The following is a 12,340-nucleotide window of genomic DNA, read 5'->3' as shown; positions in this document are numbered from 1 at the left end:
ACAATGGCTAAACTAAACATTCTAAACTGTAGAATGTTCCTAAACTAAGGCCACAAAAATGCCTTCAAAGTGGTGACGCCATGTAAAGAATTTCAAGCAAAGTAGTAATACAACACAAAAGCACCAACACAACTGCCCATACCACTGTGCCACCTACAGTCGTGGCCAAAAGTTTTGAGAATTAGATAAATATTGGAAATTGGAAAAGTTGCTGCTTAAGTTTTTATAATAGCAATTTGCATATACTCCAGAATGTTATGAAGAGTGATCAGATGAATTGCATAGTCCTTCTTTGCCATGAAAATTAACTTAATCCCAAAAAAAACTTTCCACTGCATTTCATTGCTGTCATTAAAGGATCTGCTGAGATAATTTCAGTAATCGTCTTGTTAACTCAGGTGAGAATGTTGACGAGCACAAGGCTGGAGATCATTATGTCAGGCTGATTGGGTTAAAATGGCAGACTTGACATGTTAAAAGGAGGGTGATGCTTGAAATCATTGTTCTTCCATTGTTAACCATGGTGACCTGCAAAGAAACGTGTGCAGCCATCATTGCGTTGCATAAAAATGGCTTCACAGGCAAGGATATTGTGACTACTAAGATTGCACCTCAATCAACAATTTATTGGATCATCAAAAACTTCAAGGAAAGAGGTTCAATTCTTGTTAAGAAGGCTTCAGGGCGTCCAAGAAAGTCCAGCAAGCGCCAGGATCGTCTCCTAAAGAGGATTCAGCTGCGGGATCGGAGTGCCACCAGTGCAGAGCTTGCTCAGGAATGGCAGCAGGCAGGTGTGAGTGCATCTGCACGCACAGTGAGGCGAAGAATTTTGGAAGATGGCCTGGTGTCAAGAAGGCCAGCAAAGAAGCCACTTCTCTTCAAAAAAAAAATCAGGGACAGATTGATCTTCTGCAGAAAGTATGGTGAATGGACTGCTGAGGACTTGGGCAAAGTCATATTCTCCGATGAAGCCTCTTTCCGATTGTTTGGGGCATCTGGAAAAAGGTTTGTCCGGAGAAGAAAAGGTGAGCGCTACCATCAGTCCTGTGTCATGCCAACAGTAAAGCATCCTGAGACTATTTATGTGTGGGGTTAATTCTCATCCAAGGGAGTGGGCTCACTCACAATTTTGCCCAAAAACACAGCCATGAATAAAGAATGGTACCAAAACACCCTCCAACAGCAACTTCTTCCAACAATCCAACAACAGTTTAGTGAAGAACAATGCATTTTCCAGCACGATGGAGCACCGTGCCATAAGGCAAAAGTGATAACTAAGTGGCTCGGGGACCAAAACGTTGACATTTTGGGTCCATGGCCTGGAAACTCCCCAGATCTTAATCCCATTGAGAACTTGTGGTCAATCCTCAAGAGGCGGGTGGACAAACAAAAACCCACTAATTCTGACAAACTCCAAGAAGTGATTATGAAAGAATGGGTTGCTATCAGTCAGGAATTGGCCCAGAAGTTGATTGAGAGCATGCCCAGTCGAATTGCAGAGGTCCTGAAAAAGAAGGGCCAACACTGCAAATACTGACTCTTTGCATAAATGTCATGTAATTGTCGATAAAAGCCTTTGAAACGTATGAAGTGCGTGTAATTATATTTCACTACATCACAGAAACAACTGAAACAAAGATCCAAAAGCAGTTTAGCAGCAAACTTTGTGAAAACTAATATTTGTGTCATTCTCAAAAACTTTTGGCCACAACTGTACAATCACATAACGTGGTATCTTTTACCAGTGTACATAAAATAGTTACCATTATACAGCAGTGCCACAGAGTATTTAATACCACAGTAGTGTCCATGCAGGTTTTCCAGACAGAATGATGCTTTCTACTCCTTAACCAAGCAATCACAGGTATCAGCAGATATATCCTGTTGTGCCAGTCAAAGATCAGCACTAGAGATAACAGAATTACAGACGTGGGGCATTCAAGGATGTCCTCCTTTTTTTTTTTTTTATTCTGAAGAGCGTGCTTTCTCACCCGTGCAACAAAATCGTGCAGCGTGCTACACAAAAATCGTGCTCAGGTCGCGGTCTATCGCAGGCCCTCTCCGAAGAGAAGAGCCCCCCACAAACCATTCCCAATCCCTCCGGGGCCGTTAAGCTCCTGCAAGGGACTGAGACAAGAGGCATCCCTCAGCCGAAGCCAAGGGTACGCCCATCTATGCTCCCGGCTTTCGCCTAGGCTGCCACCCAGGGCGTCAGCCAGGAGCTTCAACAAGGTCTGGACTCTCCCCGGAGGGAGAGCCCAAGGGGATTGGCAGGGGGGTGAGGAACTAATATGGCCACACACACCCCCCCTAGACCTCAAGGAGGGGGTACCCGTAAGGGCGCCGCAACCCTGAAAATCCTAAAACACACCAACGTGTAAAAGTACACACAGTGAACATAAAAATAAATAAGTGAATGAGTGCCATTAAGGCCCGGTTATTCAGCCGGAATTATAAAAATTTCTCTCTTGTCAAGGCCGAAGCCGAGCCAAGAAGAGTGAGTGTGCTAAAATGTGTGAAAGGGAAGTGCGAGCAAATGTGCCATCACTCAGAGGGATCCCACCCCCAGTGAGTTCCGGCACCCCAGGGTCACTACTCCTGGGGCACTATTGCACTTCGGGCTTCCAAACAACTCAGCCCCTTGGCTTCGATCCAGCAGAGCCCTTCGTCACCTAGCTAGGGTACCTTTAAACCCAGGCCGTACACGCTAGGGATGCTGTGTGGTTCACTGCTCTCCATACCGTACTGCAAGCCCTCAGGTATGCCCTGTACGGATGGAGTTTACAGTCCAGGAGCCAGGCTCGACTGGACTGATAAGAACAGATACTACACTTGATCTTAGCCAAAAGGCTGAGAAGCATTCAAGGATGTCCTTATGGCACTTCAGACCCATACTGTGGCCACCCTGGACATATAGAAACTACAGGCATTATAAACTATATTCCATTTAATAGTGAGATAGCTCAGAAAACCGTGCTTACATTATTGTACAGGTAAAAGAAGACTATGCCTCCCGCTAGGTCAGGGATCAGCAACCTTCGGCACTCCGACTGTTGTAAAACTACACTTCCCAGTATGCTTCATTCCCTTCTATGGGAGCTCTGAGAACAGCTTAGCAAGTGTGCATGTTGGGAGTTGTAATTTCACAACAGCTGGAGTGCCAGAGGATGCTGATCCCTGCTGTAGGTGCTGAGGCCCACTGATTGCTAGATCTTCAATTCCAATAGTTAGACTAGTACATTCAAGTTTTCAAACTAGGAAATTATATGATAATTGGGAAATAAAAAAAACATACAAACAGTCTTATAAAAGAGAAAAACTGTTGACGGTTAAATAAGACAACTCTTGACTAAGAGTCAAATTGGCAAACTATCAGAAGAACAATCTTTGCTAAAAGCAGGGATCAGCAAAGTCCTGCACTCCAGCTGTTCTGAAACTACAACTCCCCAAATCCTCCTTTTACTTCCATGGGAGTTAGAAGACTAACTGGTGATTTCTGGGAGTTGTAGTTACACAGTAGTTACACAGCAGCTGGAGTGCCAAAGGTTGCTGATCCATGCCCTAAGGGCGACTGTACATTGGCATTTTTTGTCCGATTTGAAAATGTTTAAAGCAAGGGTCTACCCTAGCTTTCAAGAGAGCTGTAAGAAGCTGTGTACCTTGATACCCAGAGAAAGAATTAAAATTAATAGGATAGGACATCTTAGGAAAGAAATTATCTAAGTATTGTTAATGGAACTGAAGTTCAAAAATGGAGTAGAGCATGTAGTTGCCAGTCTAATGCATCACCATAAAGTTAGCCACAAACTAGACCAGTTGCACAGAAAGCTTCTCCCTGGCTGTGACTCTCTCCGCTGTGATTGGACCGCGCTACAGCCAGGGAGAAGGAGACTCCCATTGAGAAACAGGGCAGTCTCCTCCTCCCTGTACCGATGCTCAGCAGTAACATACTGAGCGGGAAAACTGCAGGGGGAAACAACGGTCCTCTTTAAAATCTGCTGACACCATTAGTACTGACCAATCAGAGCGCAGGGGAGAGTGTCTCAGGGGTAGTCTAAGAAGCTGATAGCCATTGTATATCAGCACATAGTGGACTGGACATCTGCAGATCCACATCAGTAGAACTAAAAAGGAGGGTATCAGGTACTTTTTAACTATGCAGCAAAATGATCCACACCAGGATAAAAGCATCTCCTTTTATTGAAAATCACCATTAAAAATTCCTGTACTGTACTACCAACCCGTTTCGATCATACAGTTGATCTTACTCATGGATGACTTTTTAACAGTACATTTCCCATGGTACATTGTAAATTTATCAAGAGGAAGAGTGTCCCTTTAAAGTGCTTACCATGATTTAAAATATCACTACGAAGCACCTAGATGGACAGAAACGTATACCAAAAGCCTTCTATTAATGAATGTAGGCTTGGAACAAGGAGTCGAGAATAAAAAATAAAAAATAAAAAAATTAAAACTTTTTAGCCAATTTCTAAGTGCAGGGAATTTTCAGGAGAAACATGCCTCATTTGACACTATTTAGCAGAATCCTAAATCAAGAACCTGCTGAGCAGCCTTGTGTAAAAGTTCCAGATCTAGCTGAAAAAGGTCTTTTGTCCCAGACTCCTATCAAAAGTCCTTGGAGAAATAGAGAAGAGGTAACTTTAGGATACCAACAGAGAAAGGCAATGAGCAGCCACTGAGACATCTCAATCTCTAGAGCAGGGATGCCCAACCTGCGGCCCTCCAGCTGTTGCTAAACTACAACACCCAGCATGCCTGGACTGCCTACAGCTATCAGCCTACAGCAGGGCATGGCGTGAGTTGTAGTTTTACAACAGCTGGAGGGCCGCAGGTTGGGCATCCCTGCTCTAGAGAAACCCACAGTTTGTCCAATTCACATATTGACACTTGTTAAAAGGAGTCAAGGCTTCACGCCGTGATGAAGGTCCTAGTGCACTGAAGCATCTAATGATTCTGCTTTTATAGCACAGGTTAGTTAGGGAAATGTACATAGTCAAGTCATATTATTATGACCATTTCTTACTTTCAACATCAGCAACGTGTAGTTCATGAAGGAAGTTGTGTTGTGAACTGGCATGGTGGGTATATAAGATGTGCGATAGCCTGCCTGCACACATATCTGCTGTCATAGGTAAAAGGAGCAATTTATCAGGGTTGCGAAAGGAAATGATTATTGGCTTTCGGGCCGAGGGTGGCAGGATTTCTGAAACTGCACAATTTGTGAACTGTTTGTTTGCTTCTGTGGTGAAAGTGTATTGTGAGAGGTGAACATTGGCTACTACGGTGAGTGAGAGCAGTCTGATAAGCTACAGTGGCGCAGCTCATTGCCAAAATGAACCATGGGGCTACCAGACATGTGTCCAAAATAACAACTCTGCGAACTCTACTGTGTAGCAGACGGATGGTCACTGCACCTCTGCTAACAATGTTGCATCGGTAGAAAAGGCTTACATTTTTGCGGCAGTATCAGAATTGGATCTCAGCTGATTGGCAAAAGGTTGCCTTTTCCAGTGAGTCAAGTTTTCTGCTTCACTGAACGGATGGCAGGTCAGGTGAGAAATATCAGAGAACAAAGACCCTGCTACCATTGCTGGAAGAACACAAGCTGGTGGTGGCAGTGATATAGACTCATCCATGTGGAAGGCATTCTCATGCGATTTTGGTATAAATCCATCCTTGCAGATCACGTCCGCCCATACATGCTGACTGTCTTCGCTGGGGTGGGTGGGATCTTTCAATAAGACAATGCAACATGTCACATGGCTAGCAATATCAGACATTGATTTCAAGAGCATGGCTAATATTTCCAAGTACTATCCTGACCCCCTAATTCCTCAGACTTGAACCCAATTGAGCATCTGTAGGACCACCTCAATCATTGTCTTCGCTTTATGGATCCTCCCCTGTGCACCCTCCAGCAGCTGTGGGATGCATTGCAGTTAGAATGGCTCCAGATACCTGTGACAACCTACCAGGACCTTATTGTGTCACTTCCAGCCTGTCTAGCTGCTGTCCACTCTGCACACGGCGGTTACTCTGGATATTATCTGGTTGTCATAAATAATGTGACTCGACGGTGTATAATTAAAGAGGTTGGCCAAAGGAGTTCATAGGCATCTTACAATTACTAGTCTAGATTCAGTCTTCTGGCCTACATGAGCAAACTATGACAAAGGCCAGACTAGTATAAGCCATAGAAATGTCTTATACAAGTGTGCCCATGCATGCACCCTGTTTTTATTAGAAGATATGGAGTTCTTGAAGCAAGTAAGGGTTTTGACCAATATCAAAAGTAACAACCAATATGGTTGCATTTCCTGCTGTTACTAAACTGGTTGTTGAAACTGAATAAAAAATGTCAATTTTTGTGATTTACCGACATGTGGCCATCTTTACATTTTAGTTGTCTTCTTTAAATGGGTTGCCACAAGTTATAATATGCTTCATAGCAGAATTAGCTACACTGCTTCTGTGACTCCCAGAGTTACGGAAGCAGTGTAGCTTGTTCTGCTATACTGTTTGCGTAGCTCTTATTCACTACAATGGGACTTAGACAAACAACGTAGCGCTGGCCTGCTTGGCTGTTTCCGTAAGTCCGGCCACCTGGGGCCAGCACTTAGTCCCATAACGCTATGGTAATGGCAAGGAGGGACAACTCCTTTAAATTCTATAAATATGTTTTTGTCATGACAAATGGTCACATGGCATAATGTCACGGTCCCTCAGGTGAATGATGTCAGGAAATCAAGGAGATTGGCTGAGCGTGGAGGAATCTAACAGCCTCCTTTATTTCTCTTGATTCAGTGTTAGGGTTAATGACCACTTCCCTTTTCTCAGCTGTTGCTCAGTGGTCATCACTTTTACCCTTCATAGTCTCACCCCACCCTTCTGACTATGCGGTAGATAGCTTCATTTGGGTTTGGCTGAGCTGGTGTGAGTTTGTCTCTGGTGTTCCTGCTCGTCCGTCTCTACAGAAGTTAAGTGTCGCGTTTGTTTGTGTTTGTTATATTCCCTGTTGTTTGTATCTGGGCCTGAGACAGAGACTTCCATTCGTCCATCTGGGGAGGAATGGGTTGTCTCTGGTCCTAACCTTTTCCAGGGCCTTATAGGGATATAAAGGCCTAGGTATACTGCATATGAATATTCCTACCTTCAAGGTCTATTCATATTGATAGTTAGGGTCCGGATTAGGGTTGTCTAGGAGGTGACCTGTTTCTTCCCTAGTTTCCAGGCCCAGTTACTGTTCCCCTTCCCTCCAGTGTTCAGTGTGGAGTTTCCCCCCACACCAATCGTGACACATAAGGAGAGCAGGGTACTGCTGAGGTCAACGATTGGCTGCAGTGGTGTCAAACAGGACGTTTACATCCAGGAAGCCCAGCGTAGCACCAGAGGCTGTGACGGGAAGCCAGAGCCGTTAAGCAGGTTAGTATGCTTCCCTTCACAAGTTTGCCCAGTAGGATGAGGGGGATGGGGAAGGTTTGCCAAAACATCCCCCTAAAGGTGCGCAACTTCTTTAATATTGGCAACTTGGCAGGAGATTATCTCTAAGACAAGCGATGCTGTATGGGTTTAGAATGGACAACACACAGCCTGAACACCGGCACATTATAGTTAATGAGCAAATTCCCATATTCAATTTTCCATATAGACCAGGCATGGCCAACCTGTGGCTCTCCAGCTGTTGTAAAACTACAACTCCCAGCATGCCCTGCTGTAGGCTGATAGCTGTAGACTGTCTGGGAATGATGGGAGTTGTAGTTTTGCAACAGCTGGAGAGCCTCAGGTTGGCCATCCCTGATATAGACCATCGGTCTATGCAGAGAAAATTGCAGCATGTCTCATTTCAGTCTGATTTTGACTACCCATTTAAGCGAATGAGTCAATGTACGGCCCGCTACAAAAATCGTCCATTATTTGCAGCCAGAACATAGACAGGTTTTCACATAGCTCATGTAAACCCAGCCTTAGCTTCCAGCTGCCTCTTAAAAGCTGACAAATGGGGGATCACATGCTGCACTTTGAGGGGTCAAACATGATATACAGTGTGCCACTGACAAGACTGGTTAGTCATTTATACCGAATATTCATTCTAAATACTCCAGGACTTAGCACTAGGGATCAGCCCTGTTTATATGCAGTATATATAGAATTTAGGGAGAGGGCATACTGGTGGAAATGATCAATCACCCTGTTTGGGTGAGGGGAGCACCCACTGGAGTCAGGATTTAAATAAGTATTTAAATTTAAATAATCTACTATTGCACTGATTGTAGTAAAGACATGGGGGGAGATTTATCATTCCCTTTATGCCTGAAAAGTGGCATTAAAAAGTCAAATCGTCACATCTCCTCTTTTTCACCGTCCTCACCACTTTTCTAAAAGGGTGGGGAAGGGGGCGCGGCCAGCTGCAGCGACAAATTTATCTTCATTGACACCAGTTTTTTGGCGTAAATGAAGCCAGAAGTCTACAGCAGCTCTGAGATGTTTTCAATTTCTGGTTAGGCACACGGACTGCAGGAGTGTGCACCTAAATTATGACTGGGTGTGCACCTCATCCTAAATTAGGTGCATTCTCTGTCAGCGCAGGAGATATCACGACAGGCACCGAAGGCGCCAGTCTTAATAAATCTCCACCATTGATCTTCTCTGGTCTAATATCGGTATAAAATACCTTCTAGGCAGACAAAGGCTAAACCTAAAATAGAAGTTTTAGTACTGGAAAGCCAACCACAGTACACCTAGTCCTAGGACATAACCCATAATACTGTAAAGAATTATCTGGTTTCTGTGTAGGAAAGCACAAACAGCAAGCTATGGATCTGACTCACCAGAAATGAAGGAATTCAGGTCAGCTTGAAGCAATTTGAACTGGTTGGTATAGTACTCTCGTTGTTCTTCTGTTATCCTCCAGGGGTCCTCGGAGTAACTCTCTGAAGTGTCCTGTGATTCTCTTTCAACTGAAAGTGACTGCTGTGAACAGAATTTTTTTTAGAGATACTGCAGCATGAAGCCTCTAAAAATGAAATCACCAGGGATACACAAAAATAAAAAATGTAAAATGATATGAATCATAATTGTAAAATATATTGCTGTTAACCTGAGATTACATTGCAGTTCCCCTAAAAATGTTTAGCATCACACTATGCTTCAGACAGCCTATCAAGCATAGGTTGCAGAACAGGCTGAATGCACACATGGAAAACAGGCAGCCTTTAAATCTTCTTAAGGGGCCATACATAATAAGTAGAGATGAGCGAATCAACTTCGAATGAAACATCCAAAGTCGATTTGCATAAAACTTTGTTCTAATACTGTATGCAGCGAGCGCTCTGTACAGTATTAGAATGTATTGGCTCCGATGAGCTGAAGTTATTGCTTTGCGAAGACTCGCGAGACTTCGTGCAATAACTTCATAAATTCATTTGTACTGTAAAAAATCATTTCCCGAACTCGGGTTCGGTTCCAAGTTCTTCGCAAAGCAATAACTTCGGCTCATCGGAGCCAATACATTCTAATACTGTACAGAGCTCCTGCTTGGTACAGTATTAGAACGAAGTTTTATGCGAATCGACTTCGGATGTTTCATCCAAAGTCGATTCGCTCATCTCTAATAATAAGCAACATTTAAAAAGGGTTATGCCTAGGGTTGCCACCTGGCTGGTAAAACTCTGGCTTAGATGGTATTACCACCAAGAGGCCAGTGGTGATCATTTGTTTTTAGCCAGCTGCATTAATTGCTAGTAATTTTCTATTCAGTAGTCAATAAAGTTTGAGATACCTTCTTGCTACTAATGGCTTTATCTCAGGCTGTGTAGCAGCTAGAGATGTGAGTTACTATCCATATCATGGTGTTAGCCATGATACAGCCAGAAACAGAACCTTAAGAAACCAGTTTGGGGAGATATGCAGTTGCCTAAAGGCTCTATCTCCGGCTGTATGTGGGCTAGCACCACAATTCCAATTTTGGCTTAAAGTTTTGATTGTCAGCTTTAAAACAGGACCTCGTATCTCTAGGGGTTACACAGCCTGACATCAAACAGGTTGAAGTAGCGCCCCCTCAATTAGGCCGATTAGGGTGGAGGAGAGGGAGTAATGTGGGAGATGCTGTCAGGTTGCAGGGGGAAAAGTAGGACCATACATCCTCCTCTCCCTGTGTAATTGTACATCATCCTGGGGGAGGGGTAACATGGACTTCTGTGAATGTTACCAAACTCCCATAGAGAATACTTGCTGTTTCCCAGAAAACGAGTGAGAAGATGAGTGCTTGTTCATTTAATCACACCACTGCACCTAATTAGGCAGTTTGACGCCACAACCCAGACATTTACCATCATCGGTATTAGATATGCCACACCAAATACAAAAACATCAATAAAGTGTACATCTTACACTATCCCTATCTTGCCCATACAATATGTGGTGCATATCAAAGGCTGACCCACTTCTCTTGGGATACCTGTTACCTGCTACAGTAATCACAATAGCTATTATTCCTGGAAAGGAATATCTCATACATTTCCGACAGATGGAAAAGATTTCTGATAGTCAGAAAAGAAAATTTTTGCTCACTAGCCATAAATAATTGTTTTCAGTTAGTTTTACAAATCAAACCAGTATGACAAACCAGGGCAAGCTGGACTAGTGCATGGGGCTGAATGGCACACGGGACGGCACTGAAATAAGTGTAAGGAATGTATTTTTTGTGGCTTGTTGGTTATTTGCTTCTTCACAAGAGTGCATTTTTGTCTCCAGATGGAGGCAGTGCCCCTTGTCTTTACATAGGATATACATAGAACAGCTTTTTACCATACTGTTTGTACGGGCCATTTATATATTTGTATAGGTTAATCATCTCTCCTCTTAGACGTCTCTTCTCAAGTCTAAATAAATTTAATTCTTTTAATTTACCCTCGTAGAACACATATGTTAATCAAACAGCATGAATTCAAGCAAAACAAGTCACGTCTAAACAACATGCTGGGTTTCTATGAGGAGGAAAGTGAGAACCTGGATGTTGGTAATGTGGCAGATGTAATATACGTATATGGATTTGCATTTGATACAGTGCCACACATGAGCCTTGTGCTGAATCTCCAACTGTAGAGACTTGGGGACCAAATATGCACACGGGTAACTTTCATACTCGCGTTTGGTGCGGATCCGTCATGGATCTGCGCAGACGGATCCGTTCAGATAAAACAACCGCACGCATCCGTTCAGAACGGATCAGTTTGTATTATCTTTAACATAGCCAAGACAGATCCATCTTGAACACCATTGAAAGTCAACGGAGGACGGATTCATTTTCTATTGTGCCAGATTGTGTCCTAGAAAACGGATCCGTCCCCATTGACTTACATTGTGTGTCAGGACGGATCCGTTTGCCCCAGTTTAGTCAGACGGACACTAAAATTGCAGCGTTTTGGTGTCCGTCTCCAAAGCGGAATGGAGACGGAACGGAGGCAAACTGATGCATTCTGAGCGGATCATTATCCATTCAGAATGCATTAAGGACAAAACTGATCCGTTTTGGACCGATTGTGAGAGCCCTGAACGGATCTCACAGATGGAAAGCCAAAACGCCAGTGTGAAAGTAGCCTAAAGAGCTGGTTACAGAATGGACCAAAATGATCATTCATCGGGTGAAATTTAACTACGAATGATCGTTTTAGCTGACTGACAGATCATTATCATCAGAAAAGAAGTCCTCTGTGTTTAATATTTTCGTCCAATACTTGGATGAATGATCTTTTTTCTCAAAAAAAGATTGTTCGTGGACAAAAGATCTTTCTTTGAAATAACATTCCTAGAAAGATCTTTCATCCATTGCCCGATTTGACAAGAACATGCATGGGCAGCTTGAAAAAAATGTAATGGCCAATATGGACTGATGAGCGAATCGACTTCGGATGAAACATACAGTATGGGGATGAGCCATGGCGTCAGTGATCGCTCCTCCCCATACCATGGAGGAGATCACTGCATGTAATAGCAGCGGTCTTTTCCGCTGACAAGCAGGCGATCGCCTGGATGATCTACTTGTCTAATATAAGCCTTAGGCTCTGGTCACATTTGCTCTGGGTTCCACAGGGATTCTGGTGTTTTTGATGGGAATAATAAAATGGACTTCATAAGAGTAGTGTGAACAGAGTCTAAGAAGAAGTAGAAGAAACATAACATTGATTGATAAGCAGTCATCATTATCTGCAGAACTTTACAATCAGGTAGAACAGCAATAAATGTCTTTCCTCCTGGATGTTTAGGAGCACGTTTATAATTCAATAAATCAATGTAGATTCACTCTGGATTTACCCCA

At 43.4% G+C, this 12,340-nt stretch overlaps 1 protein-coding gene and 1 pseudogene across 2 annotated transcripts in view; both read right to left on the bottom strand.

The window, feature by feature from the left end:
* The window catches only part of REPS2 (RALBP1 associated Eps domain containing 2), a 153,831-nt gene that overhangs the window by 74,155 nt on the left and 67,336 nt on the right, over positions 1-12,340 (bottom strand). The window contains exon 6 of one of the 2 annotated variants that reach the window (XM_040424742.1): positions 8,853-8,994. In XM_040424742.1, the coding sequence (XP_040280676.1) occupies positions 8,853-8,994 (142 nt within the window). The remainder of the gene's footprint in view (positions 1-8,852; positions 8,995-12,340) is intronic. The other variant, XM_040424743.1, reaches the window with a different exon arrangement.
* On the bottom strand, positions 2,775-2,862 carry LOC120996687 (annotated as a pseudogene).

The sequence above is a fragment of the Bufo bufo genome, chromosome 3, assembly GCF_905171765.1.
Source record: "Bufo bufo chromosome 3, aBufBuf1.1, whole genome shotgun sequence".
Classification (NCBI taxonomy): Eukaryota; Metazoa; Chordata; class Amphibia; order Anura; family Bufonidae; genus Bufo; species Bufo bufo.
This window is presented reverse-complemented; position numbering and strand designations above follow the sequence as displayed.